Source organism: Haliotis rufescens, unplaced genomic scaffold (genome assembly GCF_023055435.1).
Source record: "Haliotis rufescens isolate VD_foot unplaced genomic scaffold, xgHalRufe1.0.p SCAF_108, whole genome shotgun sequence".
Lineage (NCBI taxonomy): Eukaryota > Metazoa > Mollusca > Gastropoda > Lepetellida > Haliotidae > Haliotis > Haliotis rufescens.
The window spans coordinates 431,205-445,945 of NW_025963789.1; the positions used below are offsets into that span (position 1 = coordinate 431,205).

Consider the following 14,741-nt stretch of genomic DNA (forward strand, 5'->3'; position numbering starts at 1 on the left):
CTATATAGAGACTGTGAATGGGAGACGTTCTAAAAGCTCCAAGGCAAAGCCTCAGTCCTTGATGATGGATGGTATCGAGTTTTTTTAAGTTACTTTTGCAGGCTCCACCATAGATGATGGAGCCATAATCAAGTTTGGAACGAATTAGTGACTAGTACAAGATGAAATGTTCTGATTCACATAATCCGATATTTTATATGCCAATCAGATCTCATTTCAATGCAATTATTCATGAATTAAACAGTTTAATCTTACAAAGAGAGGAATGCAAATATATACAGATATCCTGTTTGTATTTGTTTTCTCATCTTTCTATTCCTTATTGCTTTCCATCTGTTTGCTATTTTTTAGAATGTTTTCAGAGTAGGTTTCCATTACTTGGACCTAATCCATTTTATAATTTCAAAATATGTACTTTAACTATAGACCCCTAAATACATGCTTATCTTCCCCTTATTTTATCTACGGTGAGCCGTTTACTTAATACAGACATTTCAAGATCACTATCTAATCCCGTGTACGTTTCTTAGCTTAAACCAAATCAGAGAATGGACATACTGTGTCATCGCCTGACGCAGACAGAAGAGTCACAATTGAACACAGAGAGCATCCCAGGAATTTACGGCCATGTGACTGTTGAGAAAAGGAATGAAACAGAATACATGGTAAGATTGTCATGTAACAAAGGCTTTCCATACCGACATGGTGGCTACTACGTATATCATAGGGGCTGTGATTACCCCTGTGGTTAAATCGTTCACTCCTCAGTTCGGGTTTATCACAATGTGTTTATTGGAGCGACAAAACCATTTCCGAAATCATAAGAAATATCTTCCGAAAGCGTCCAATGTTTATTTCCAACTAAATCATAAGTATGTGTTTATGAATCACCATCAAGAAATGATACCATGTGTTCATGAAAGGCTGAGCGTATCCGACCATATAACATATGCAAAGACAAGTTCACCCGAAAAAACACGGGAACATACGGTACACGTAAAGGTAGGGAATTGCATCAGACATCATTTTTGTCATTGATGGGTCAAATTTAGAAATGTCCTCAATATGTCTACCATTAAAAGTGTTTTGAAAGCTTTATTGAGGCCATGGATGTTGTAACAGCTTTTGGGCAAGCAAGAGTTTTATGATGCTTTTGGAAATCTCCGTACAAAGAGCATATTCGATTGTACCTCAAAAGTTGTGAAATGTAGACACCACAGGCTGAAGCTGCAGGAGTATTGCTCGACATGAAGGGAAAGTTGACTATTGGAAAGCTGAAGACATCTCTCTTCTCATACAGTCTTGTGGAGGGTTTCTTGTCACTCTTCGCTGGTCTCTTTTATTTCTAGTTCAGGTGGGGAAATCAGTTCCCATGTTTGGTGTGCCAGGAATATAACTAAAACATTCGCTGATTACTTGCACAACGACACAATCCAAGATTATAAGTGTACATTCGCACACATTGATATATAAACCAGAGTCTGTAATTTACTATCACGACTGTACCTTACAATACAAATTTGCAGTCAATTAGCATCCACCTATATTTAGTGCGCACAATATTATGACGACAGCCTACAATACCTATTCTCATACTCAATTTGACCTCCACCAATTCTTCGCTCCTATTATGTTTCAACGTTTGTCTGCTTTGTCTGTTTGTTTGTTTCTTGTTTAAAGCCGCACTCAGCAATATTCAAGCTATATGACGGCGGTCTGTAAATTATCGAGTCTGGACCAGACAATCCAGACATCATAAGCATCGATCCACGCAGTTGGGATCAATGACATGCATCAGCCCAGTCAGCGAGTCTGACCACCCGCTAGTCGCCCAACGACAATCAGTGTTGCTTTTTACAGCAAGGTGAGTTGCTCAAGATCTATTCTACCCCGGATCTTCACGGGTCAGTTTGTCTGCACCATACACGTGCTGGTGGGTTTCATCAACGTTTTAAACAGGTGTGTTATACTGTTTGGGAACAATGTTTCAAACTGAAATTTTCTTGTTGCTTTTAGTGTTGTTTAACCAGACAATGTGTGTGTGATATTCCAAGGTGCGAGCGGTGGCCGAAATGTTCTGAGTCTAATTATGATGGACTGTGTTGATGGAGTTACTTCCTTGTTGTTTTTCAACATAATCCATCTCCCGAAGCAAACACTTCTGCCAGTGATGCTGGAGTGTCTGGATCAAACTGGTGTTAAATGCTATACCCCTAGTGGTGTAACATGTCTTTCACAGCAGAATTTGCATAATGCTTGCCAGACAGTACTTTTAATCACGTTTTGGAGAGGTGGAAATCTGACGGTGCCACATGTGGCGAATATGGAGCGTGTTCATTGAGTTCAAAGCCTCAGTCATGCAGTGCAGCCATGGCGACAACAGACTCTTTCACAAGTGTACTGTCCTGGTAAACAACACACCTTTAGTAAGTTTTTGGGTTGTAGGATTTCTTTCGAATCACAGAAAAACGAAGCCACCACCTTGCCATCTGGATGGGACAGACTTTGCCTTCTTCTTCGGAGGGAACATGCGGTGTCTCCACAACTGTGACTGTTGTTTAGTCTCTGCACTCATCCATAATTACAAATCGCTGAACAAAATCAGCTGAGTCTGCTTCAAAACGATGTAAAGTCTTAAGACAGATAATAAAGCTTGAGCATTTCAGATCAAGGATCAACAGCCTTGGGACCCAGCATGCTGACGTCTTTGTTATGCCCTGTTTATTCCTCTGAAACCGCCTCTGTGGTCTAGAGGTAGAGCGTCCGCCCAGAGAGCGGAAGGTTCAGGGTTCGATCTCCGGCCACGTCATACCAAAAGACGATAAAAGATGGTTGTTGTTGTTACCCTGTCTGTCGCACGGCATTAAGGGGCTAGACCAAGGACTGGTCAGCTCGGAGTCAGTGTACTGTGTCGAAATGTGGTATTCATGTTAAACTGTGGCATGATATCTCACTGTGAAAGCACTCGAAATCGGCATCAGTCCGGACTAGTACAAGCAGCCACACACACACACACACACACACACACACACACACACACACACACACACACACACACACGTCGCTATATAAGTACAATAACCTTGGACGCTACGTTACCCCATTTCACCTCACCTCATTCCTCCGATGCCTAGTGTACTGGCTATGTGGCGTGTGGTGAGCCATCAATGATCCATAATCATATGTATTTTAACATTTGCCTTCGTGGCGGCAGTTAAAGGTCTTCCTGATCTTGGTTCATTTTCGAGGCTCTATCTTCCCCTCTTCAACGCCGCTGCCCTCCTTTGTACAGTGACAAAGGAAGGAGAATCATCCCCTTAAGTAGACACCAAGTCCGTGTTGAGAAATGTTGGAGTTAACCGGTTCGGTCGGAGATAATTGATGACAGCGCAGTAGCCAGTGTGTCCTTTTTCGTCAAGGAGGATTACCTAACCACTTTCATGCCTGAGAAATGCTGCTTGGTTGAGTATTTGTTTCGAATGCAGCCTGTAAGTATGAAAAGTAGTGTACTAAGCACTTTCATACAGCCTTCGTAGTTAGGCTTATAACTGTTCAGCCACCTCTCGTTTGCATTAGATGAACGAAACAAATGAATCATAAAAATTCTGTTGGTAGCCAAGGTAATGTTTAATGCGCAGTTGTATGACTTCCCGACTGGAGATTGTGTCTCACTGAGCAATGCGATGGATGTTAGGAGATTCCGCCTATGGTCTGTGGAGTACATTCGCTGTTTGAGTGCAGTGGCAAAGACGTTGTCTCTTCTACATCAGCAAAACTGGGTCCATGGTTGTCTATGTGCAGATAATATTTGGATAGCTTATACTGAAGATAAAGGCAGTTACAAGGTAAGATCATAAACCTATTTTCTTTGGTTCGAATCACGATTCTCCAGGATTATGTTCCCAGAATTGTCAGAACCATAAGTGGCAGGGGTAGGACTTTTCTGAAGCTGACACGTTAGTAAATCTGTTTTTCAGTAACAATTGTCAGTTGATTCCACAATCAATGTTAATTGACAGATAAATCTGTCTCTTCAGAAACCTAAGAGAAGTAACAACACTACGTTTCCTCAAGCATGCTAAAATGATATCCTCGGGATGACGTGTCGTTCCTTTGCCCAATTGTCAATAACAGCTGCCAAGTCAATCCACGAGATAAACATGTTATTTGACACAAAGTGTGTACTCATCAAACCTACCTCTCTCCCTGTCACAGGTATACTTCTCAGACCTTGGATATATCCGTATGTCACGTGACACTGAGGATGGAATGATTGCCGATGACAGTTTTGTTGTGCCACAGGATGACCATGTGTACAGAAGGTAGGTTCTCGAACTTAATACTTTGTACTGTTTGTTATTTCACAGTGACCTATCTGAAAAGTACTTGAGAGCAAAGATAAAAATTAGCAAAGTGTTACAGTACATAAGCGTTTGCTAACAGATGCCTATCCACTAAGGAATTAACCAAAGGCAGGTATTTGCTATGCAGAGTAGTGTCCCTCACATATGCCAGGTTCCTGTGGTGGCGGCTTCTAATACAAGATTCATACAGATTGTTATCCTTGGTTTGTCAACTTCAAACCAATGGTCGTTGGTTTCATCAAAGAGGTAAATGGCATCCCTTTCCTTTCAGTTTCAATTGACACACCGTGATTTCACTGAAATATTGTTCAAGGCTGCATAAAGTTTTTTGCTACCCCATTCACTCACAACAAATTATTGTTTGATGCAGCTTCGTCCCTGATGATTCATTATTATTATTTTGTCAGATCGCCCCCTGAGGTAATACGAGACGGTACCTACTCATGGGCGAGTGACGTCTTCAGTTTTGGCCTGATCTTGTGGAATGGGTTCTCCAACTTTAGCACTTACCACGATCAAAGGCATGAAAACATACTCGAGAGTATTCCAAAGGATAAGGTAACGTCATTGCTTAGCTATATTTTATTCTGCTGCAACTACCTTAGTTCCTGGGTTCGTATCGGAGTTTCGCTCCTGTCGTTCCGTACCCTTTTGTCATATTTGGTTTCAACAAAGTGGTAAACGTGAACGGCCTGTTTTTCTCAAACATACATTAAATACTCAGAGTTTAAAAAACTCAACCATTCAATCTGTACTTTGCCAGCCTTCAGATATGTTTTAAAGTGTTCCTATTTTTACAGTTATATGAGTACCTGACCACAACATCTGGACAACAGATTCTTCCCAAACCGGAAAAGTGCCCGGATACAATCTATTCTCTCATGCTCCTCTGCTGGAGCCCAGAACGACATGAAAGGCCACGGATGACATTTGTTCAACAGAAATTACTGGAACATATAAGGTATTTTCCAAATCACGACTGTGCAATCATCATTCTCAAAAATACATATTTCAATATACTAGTAATTCCGTCTGGTCTAACAGTAGCATGTGCTGTCTATAAATACTCATAACATTTGCATGTAGATTAAGACATTTAATTTGCTATTCTTCATACATACTTTCTTTATGAAATTTGATGGTTCAAATTCATAACCAATACAAGTGAGTATATAATTCCGCTCTGCAACGGAGGTCATGGAGGCTTACTAATTAGTAAACCCATGAGCCATGGAATCAATACCAAGTGTCAAGATCAGATCCTATCTGCAATTTTGGGATAGGGATCAACCGTAAAGGACGAACTTAATCAGATATATTACCTTGATTATAAACCACTGTTCGCCCATGCCCAGCAAGAGGCTGAAAATATTACAAATTAGTTTGCCTGTTCACTATCACGTCAACAAAACCTTTACCATTAAACATAATGCTTTTTTCAGAGATCAAGACCGTCCCTACAGAAATCCGGATATTTATGATACTTTAGATACTGAGGGGCAATCAAGTGAAGAAGACCCGTATACCTATCCTGATTCTGCAGACATCATACTGCCAGATGACTATGATAGTGTGGATGGGTTTTCCTCACAATGTGATGAGCCGCGCTCGTCCTTTACGCCATCTACACTTGTCGTTGGCGGCACCGGTGTGTCGGTTGACAAAGAAACATTCCAAGTTCACCCGACTCCCAGTAAACCAAGGCTTAAACCAAAACCTTTGCAAAGAAATGAGACAAATGGAAAAGTCTTACAATTACCGAAGTACCTTGCGGAATCTGGGAGTTCGTCTGAAAGCTCCGGATCAAGAACAAATATTTACTGCACAGATCAGAATACAGTGTGTGGTCAACTACCCCGAATTGGCAAGCCAGCTCATATTTCCAAATCTAACCTGGAATCTTTCCCCGAAGACTTGAAATCCGTTAGTAGCGAGGATTACCAGTATGACATGTTTAATGTGAGCAATGATGAGAAGACGAAAACGAATGAGAAACCACGTCTCCCTCCAAAGCCAAAATATGTGTCTCGCCATACTCTCGCCATACCCACAAGTGATCAACTATGTGGTTATGCATCTTCAAGTGATTATCAAATATATGATGACGGTAGGCATCCTGTAGATACAAGTCTCGAATTGTCTCCCATAAATAGACCCGAATCACAGCAACCGACAAACCAAACTGGGCTGAAGCCAAGCACTGTGCCACAACGGCCGGCATATGTCAATTATGGACCGCCCCCACTCGACAGTCCACCACCTCTACCACAGTGGCCGCCCCCACTCGACAGTCCAACACCTCAACGACGGCGGCCGCCCCTACTCGACAGTCGACCACCTTTACCAAAGCGCTTGCCCCCACGACGTTACAGGAAAAAAAATAACCGGTGATGCAACAGTTCAGGTCGGCCCTCTGTATGGATAATTGAGTAGCAACATGAAAACTGATTGCTTGCCCAGGCACTTCATCCTACTGAGATCTCAGACGCTCTTCAGTGGGATTCGTAGGCTACTTGACAAATACTTGTGTCCTGGAGTAAAAACTGACTGAAATGGAATTATGTATTTATGTGAATGTATTCGTGTCCCTTCTTGGCTAATATATACATTTAATTTACTGTAGATTGATTTCTATAGTGACCGAATGGATTATTTATCATTAGTATTTTACACGCACAGGTACCTGTTTCTCGAACTGTCAAAGCACTCCTTGCAAATAGCGATCTTTAGGTAATACGCATCGGCTCCCTATCTGTACGCATTCTTGCTGCCTTAAATACTTATTCTAGTGAGCACTTGAACACTTGAACACTTGATAGCTTGGTGCTGCCCAGCTAACACACTACCTTGTCACAACGTTGTGGTAAGATTGTGGATTGGTATTACTAACGCCGTGATACAACGTTGGCACAACGTTATTATGTCCTTTTTCACACTTTCGCCATCTTGGATCAAAAACGAGCATAGCGAGCATAGCTCCATGCAGTGTAAGTCGCATCAGCTGATAGGGAACAGACATGATGTGCATTTCACTGATAGACATTTCAAACAATATATGGTATCCTCTGTATCTAATACAGAAGATATTGCACATTAAACCTGAGGTCCAACTAAAATATGCCTGTAATACACTGAAATTCGCATTTTGCTGTCAGGATCCACGAAGTGAATCGAAAGAGGCATTTCGAGATACGTATTTCCGAAATAGATTGTTTTATCATAACCTCGTCGGCATATGGGTACAGTATGATAGTATATTGAATGAAAGGAGTTTTGTATCGTAAATGAACTGCATAACATGAAACACGTCCGTGTAGTTTGCTAATTTGCTCAGTCAATTCGGGGCCTGGCGAACTCAATATCGTCGATCATGTTTATTTCACGTTTTTTAGTGGTGTTTGCTGTACCACACACTATCGCTTTGCCATGAGTCCATTTGACATAAGACACTTTTTTCTGCTATGATTTTCATCCAAACATATTACGATGTGAATGCAATTAGCTCACAAAATAGCTCGTGTGTCAAAATAAATATTCAGAAGGGGCGATAACTCTATTCAGTGAGTACAACTTTACTTTTCCTTCAATCATCACATATTAAACCGACTATTGGCACCGTGCATGACAAAAGATATAATGTGTGAAATGTTGAATTTAAAATGAAACTTAAAATTAATAAATTTAATTTTTGCTTGAAATAGAATTCGAAGAATTGATACAAACATCAACTTTTTGAACACACTGACCTATATGATAAAATAAATGTACCGGTACAAATTTTGTTGATGGAATGAGACAAAATAAAAAATAAATTAATCAGCATATACCGTTCATTGTAAAGAGGTTAAAATATGTGATGTGTCATTTTTTACATCAAATTGGAACCCAAATATAAGTGTGCTGTTCCTTTAGCAGGACAATAATTAATTATTTGTTTGATTTCGGAATGATTTGGTTGGTTGGTTTGTTGTTTAACGCCTCACTCAGCATTATTCCAGCTATATGACAGTAGTCTGTAATAATCGAGTCTGGACCAGACAATCCAGTGATTAATATCATGAGCATCGATCCACGCAATTGGGATCGATGACATGCTTCAACCAAGTCAGCGAGTCTGACCACCCGATCCCGTTAGTCGCCTTTTACGACAAGCATAGTCACCTTGTACGGCAAGCATGGGTTGCTGAAGTCCTATTCTACTCCGGAATCTTCATGGGTCGATTTCAGAATGACAATGGAAACCATGTCAGAATAATGAAATAATTAAGGTTGCAATCTGGTTCTGTATATACATTCATTTCAGAGTGACAAGATTAAATTTTACTTATCTTCTTTCAACTTGTGTATATATGTTCTTTCTTTGATACTGATCATGAAATCACTGGCTACCAAACTATTCATACACCATATCTACTAAACAAAATTACACTGGTATAAATTTGGCAACCTCCCGGATAATAGTTAGTGAAACAGGTTTTCAAATGTACCAGTAAGTGTGTCTGGTCTCAATAATGAACTTCATGCAGATAATTGTATGATTTGATAATACTTATGACCAAACACAAAGTATTATTTTCATAAATTTTAAAAAATAAATATACAAATATATATTTATTGTCTATTTACACTCTATCTTGAAAGCTGGATATATGTAAATATAACATTGTTTATGAATTATCCCAAATTGATTATATATACTATATCATATATGTAGATAATCAAGTTTTGTAATAAGAAAATCTGAATTTCGAAGGAAGTATTGAAATTATGTCATTGTTATATGATACCAATTATTAAATGATTGAGATATCTCACAAAAAGTTCAGCATGCATATTACCAAAATCTGATAATATTATCTGCCAGAAATCGGAAATCGTGAACATACCAACCTAAAATTTTACAACCAAAATGGAATAAAATTTCATCTTGGAGAATTATTCCCACAGTCTGTTTAGTCAGTTATATAATGTCAAAGTGGGTCGGGGAAAAGACTATCTGAACATATCATCCCCAAACATTGTTATTTCTTCTACGTTTCCAAAACCGGACAATACGTTTAAGGAATCTATATTATTCTAATTTGGACAATCTGGAAACAAAATAATTAAAATCAATTCTTATATCTAAAATGTGTGTTGGTTCAAATAAATAATTCTGATTTATATCACAGTCGGATATTTGTGAGTGCCTGATATATAGCAATCTAAAATCATCTGGATTCCTCATATGTAACAATCTGGATTTCTCATATTTAATAAAGAAAACCAAACCAAGATTTTCATGTCTTTATTTCTAAGAATATAAGCTTGTTTATCGTCAACTTCAGTTATTTAGGCTTTATAAACTTAACATAACCCGGGTGTCTTTGTCAGTGAAAAGCACCTAATTACATTCCAGGAGAAAATAATTTTCTTGCTTGTAAACAAATGGTACAATGTGTTTTTTTAGAATAGTTTTATTAAAACATCATGAGGCTATTAAATATTGGCCATGTTGTTGAGTGAATGAATAAGGCTTTTCACTTCCTCGTCCTATCTAAGTGAAACGTGACAGGAAGCACATTAGTTGAGTGAGTGAATATGGTTTGTCACTTACGCGTCCTATTTAATTGAAATGTGACAGGAAGCACGTTGTAACCGGTGTGTTACTGTCAGCGGAGAGCTCCTCCAGACATCCATCACCATATACTTCATTGTGTTTGAGTCTCTGGACTCAAAGCCTGAAATTAATAATTCAATAATGTTGTAATAATATTTCTACTTCCATGAATTTTTATAAACAATGCATACATGTATTTACCTTCTCTAAAAATATTGCTATAAACAACATTCTTCAGAAATACAGAAATTTTATGCTTAATAATCAATAATACATTACATGGCATTTGCTTGCACAAAAGAAATTATTTTGTTTTAAAAATTTCAAAATATGTAACATGTTTGTTTACATAAAACCAGATGAATTTCACAATTGAACAAAGGGAATAAATGAGTTATGATTGTAATACCCATGAGAATCAGACAACACTCATAAAAATAATTCTGTTCACAGTCATCTTAATCTCAATTTATGAATTTGAAATATTTGAATACTGAGTGTTAAAAGAGTCATCTGTTCCTGAATATTACATAAAGATCACATGTAGATTTAACATTTACTGGGCATTAATTTGTCGGATTTTGTTCATTTCATGACATGATTAATTTGGTACAGAAAAGTAAATATCCTCTTGGTAGAAATATTGTTTACAAAATTGAAGATCAAACTGTACTTCACTTTAAATATTTTATTCTCATCGCTGTATTTTTACCGATGGTTCCAAGGATGGTGGCAAAGTTTCAAGTGCCACTGTCATAGGATCTAAAATGGTGTCTTCGAGAATCCCAGGAAATACATGTACATCTATTTTTACAGCTGAGGCCAATGCTATACTTATAGCATTGGACTACATTCAAAACCAATCATCTCAACAGTTCATCATCTTTTCTGATTCCGTGTAATGCCTTCAGGCAATACATAATTGTTTTTACGACCATCCGCTGGTTCTGGATATTTTAGATTTGAATAATGTTCTCGCCACTGCCCAATACAACATCCATATCCATATTGAAGTATTAAATATCAACTAGTGTTTTAATTCCTTGATTGTGATTTGATTTTTAATATTGGTAAGCTTTAAATACAACCACTGGTGACGGCATAAATCCTGCCGGGAATCATGCAGGAAGCAAAAGCACTGTAAGTCCCCATGATCCCCAGTTGGGTGGTCTAGCTTTGATTGCCAGTGGCCTATAGCCTGGTTTTAATTTATATTAATTAATTGACTGAACAATTCTTTGTTTTAATAGAGATCAGGTTTGTTTTATATCTAAACTGTGATATTTACCTTACTGTTTTACTGTCCTTTGTTGACAGGAATTTTATTATAATCAACCTGTTCTCATCGCGATATGGCTGCAATATTGCCGATGCGATGTAATATTATAACTCACTAATTTAAATATTTGCACACCCTTCAGTTGAAATATTACACCTCATGCTATCTAACCTGTCAACATTGTCAGTTAAAATAACTACTGTTCACAATCACAGCAGCACTGGTAGATCTAGATCTATTTTATTGGAATGTATTAGAGTCAATTACAATTTACATCAAATACACAACTGATGCATAATTCTGATTTGTTTATGATTGTAAATTCTCAATAGGCTACAATAAGATAAATAAAGTCAACACATCAATTTAGTCAGTTTCTGACATCTATCTAGATGTGGTTAAAAGGTCAATATTTTCTACTCGACTTCTAATACAACTCGCAAAGTTATTCAAACTCACACCTTGAGTAAACACACAAATAAATAGTTTGGGTTGATAGTGTGTAAACAATGAATTATTCTTTACACGATCCAAGTAGTAGGGTTCACTCAAGGATTTTATGTGAACATTTCAAGTATTCCAGAGGTACGCCCAAACATCACAATGTTAAAATGACCATTGTATTTGAAAATGTAGGCCTTTTTCAAATTTAGGGGCTAAAAGCACAAGGCCCCATCCTAGAATTATCCCTGCCAGTAGGATTTGCATGAAGTCTGTTCAGCTACCATAAACTGCACTGGGAGTTACCAGGTGGTCATGACTATTTGAAATTGAAATCACAACAGAACGGCCAAACTCACTTGCTTAATTTATATCAGTAAGGAGACCAGATAACAGTAGACTATTTTGTCAATATTAAAAATAAGAATAATTTTCAATACTTACGATAAATGTTGCCGTGATAGTACCGAATGGTTAAATTGTCACAGTTTATCCCGATTGCGCGCCTTGTTGACATCTCCATGTGTAACATGTGCTACGCAGCCTTTACCTTCTGCACTCCAAGCCTCGCTTTCAAGCCGGAAGTAGCGAAGTGTGAAAAAGGTCAATAACGTAACTGTGTAACGTTATTTCACAACGTTATAACAACATTACACATTTACGTTGTGAAAACGTTGTGCATCAGGCATCACAACACGTTTTGTAACTACGTTGCTGAAACGTCGGTGAAACGTTATAGAGTTTGCTTCTTGATAGTCATATAGGAATAGAACTGCTTCATCATAATACCAAGTCAGTAATGCATTACTTTGCTATAAACATATATACTGTTACTCTATGACAACGTTAGTAATACGTTACATTGTAACGTTATTCCAAAACGTTGCAACAACTTTGCACATTAACGTTGTGATAACGTTGTGTGCATTGGACATCAGAAAACGTTTTTGTAAATAATATTTAGGAAACAACTTGCTGATCTACCATCTCTTAGTTTATCTTTTTTAAACATATAATACATATTTACGAAGTAATCTGTATACTAAATGTCGAATGAGTGAGTGAGTGAGTGAGTATGTTTTACGCCGCTTTTAGCAATATTCCAGCAATATCAAGGCGGGGGACACCAGAAATGGGCTTCACACATTGTACCCATGTCGGGAATCGAACCCGGGTCTTCGGCGTGACGAGCGAACGCTTTAACCACTAGGCTTCCCGACCGTCCCAAATGTCGAATGAAAACTAAGCTTGCATGAGTAGGATGAAACTCCACGTGTTGTTAGTAGCTGTATTGTCATAAGCAATATTAATTATCCGACTGGTGGGGCGCGTTGCAAGCCATGAAGCGCAAATTAAATGCTCATCCGGGGTCTGCAACAGCTTAAAGCGCTTGCGCACCCTTCCAAATTGGCGGCGCGATTACCCTTTGGTTACCTCGCCCTAATGAAGTGATTGAGGGAGTTGTGTTTAACGCCGTTTTTAACAATATTCCCGTTATATCGCGGCGTATTAGCTTAATGTGGGAGGAAAGCCCGAAGTGATGCAGGTCTCAGACGTTTACCACTTCGGTGAAACCCACGAGCACGAGTATGGTGCTGACAAACCTAGAAACATAATCGGAGTTAACCGGGATTCGAACCAACAATCATAGCTTTCTGGCGTGCCCAAGGGACGCAACTCTGCACAGTTCTGTAGTTTCAAATTTGTATGCGTCCTTATAAATATATGTGTTGATTTATTTGTCACAGTGTGCAGCAGTTTTCTAAGTCTGCTGCATTGTTTTAGCATAGGGTGCTGTAAAGAGGGTGGACGATTCCAAACAGTCAGTGCTTTATTAAACAATGACCAATGTTTTGCACATGTATTCCTGATAGAAAACTACACTTTTCTATGTAAGAACTGTCTGATGTTTTCAATCATATAAAGGTTGAGACCAAAGCGAACTCAAAATTTGTAAATATTCCTGAACATGACACGTGAACTACCAAGTCGGCAAGCATGACCACCAGATCCCGTTAGTCGCCTTTGACGACAAGCATAGTCGCCTTTTACGGGAAGCATGTGTTGCTGAAGACCTATTCTACCTCGGAATCTTCACGGGTTTTTTTTTTATATCAAGGAAATGCTTATGCGGCCGCATCATGCAAATAATTCACCCCAGACACGAAAAACAGTGAATGCTTTTATGTTGTCTTGATTGATTGTTTAATACTTCACTTAGCAATATTCTAGTTATATGACGGTGGTCTGTAAATAATCGAGTCTAGATCAGTGATTGACATCATGAACATTGATCCACTAAATTGGGATTCAATGGCAATGATTTACGACGATGTCGTATTGGCCACAGTCGGTTTACACACGAATATCTGCTTAAGACAGATGAGGACTAACCTCTTAAGTGTATCAATTGTGATGAAAGGTTCACCGTCAAGCATATATTGCTTGACGGTGTGGACTGTGCAATCGTAAGGGATTCACATTATCAAAGCGTAAATCTGAAAGATCTCTTTTCCCGTGTCAGCGGGCATCTGATCATCAGCTATTTGAAAGAAATTGGTCTGTATAATAAATTTTGAATATGTAAATGAATAAATAAATACTTGTTTTTAAATTTGGTGTGATGCTATTCGCAACTTACATTATTGAAGGCTCTGTCCAGGAGGTTAACGTAGCGTAAAAATATAGTCCCCCTGTGTGACACGTAATACTATCATAATCGATGTAACTATCATCAACCAGTGTTTTTAAGCCAACTCATTGATGCGTATTTTTTTAATATTGTCTAGTATTATGCACAACCACCAGTAGCTAAAGTGATGACGTAAATCCTTCTGGGATGTCATGCAGGAAGCCGAGGTACCGTAAGTCCCCATGATCCCCAGTGAGCTCGAGGTGGCCTAGCTTTGGTTACTGGTGGTTACTGGTGGCCTATATAAAACGTTTTTAGCCCGTGTTTTATTGTTATGCTCAAATATGTTTCATAAATTGTTTTTAAATATAGTATGCATGCTCAAGTATGTTTCATGAATTGATTTTAAATATTGCTTTGCATTAA

The 14,741-nt window shown here is 38.5% G+C and overlaps 1 protein-coding gene across 2 annotated transcripts in view; it reads left to right on the top strand.

The window, feature by feature from the left end:
* Window positions 1-14,741, top strand: part of LOC124125446 — a 93,112-nt gene that overhangs the window by 32,071 nt on the left and 46,300 nt on the right. The window contains exons 11-16 of one of the 2 annotated variants that reach the window (XM_048392061.1): window positions 531-665; window positions 3,639-3,845; window positions 4,216-4,322; window positions 4,772-4,922; window positions 5,165-5,325; window positions 5,807-8,405. The exons of the other annotated variant lie outside the window; for it this stretch is intronic. Of the exons in view, the coding sequence (XP_048248018.1) occupies window positions 531-665; window positions 3,639-3,845; window positions 4,216-4,322; window positions 4,772-4,922; window positions 5,165-5,325; window positions 5,807-6,755 (1,710 nt within the window). The 3' untranslated portion in view covers window positions 6,756-8,405. Of the gene's footprint in view, window positions 1-530; window positions 666-3,638; window positions 3,846-4,215; window positions 4,323-4,771; window positions 4,923-5,164; window positions 5,326-5,806; window positions 8,406-14,741 lie in introns of those variants that run through there. 2 annotated transcript variants of the gene reach the window in all.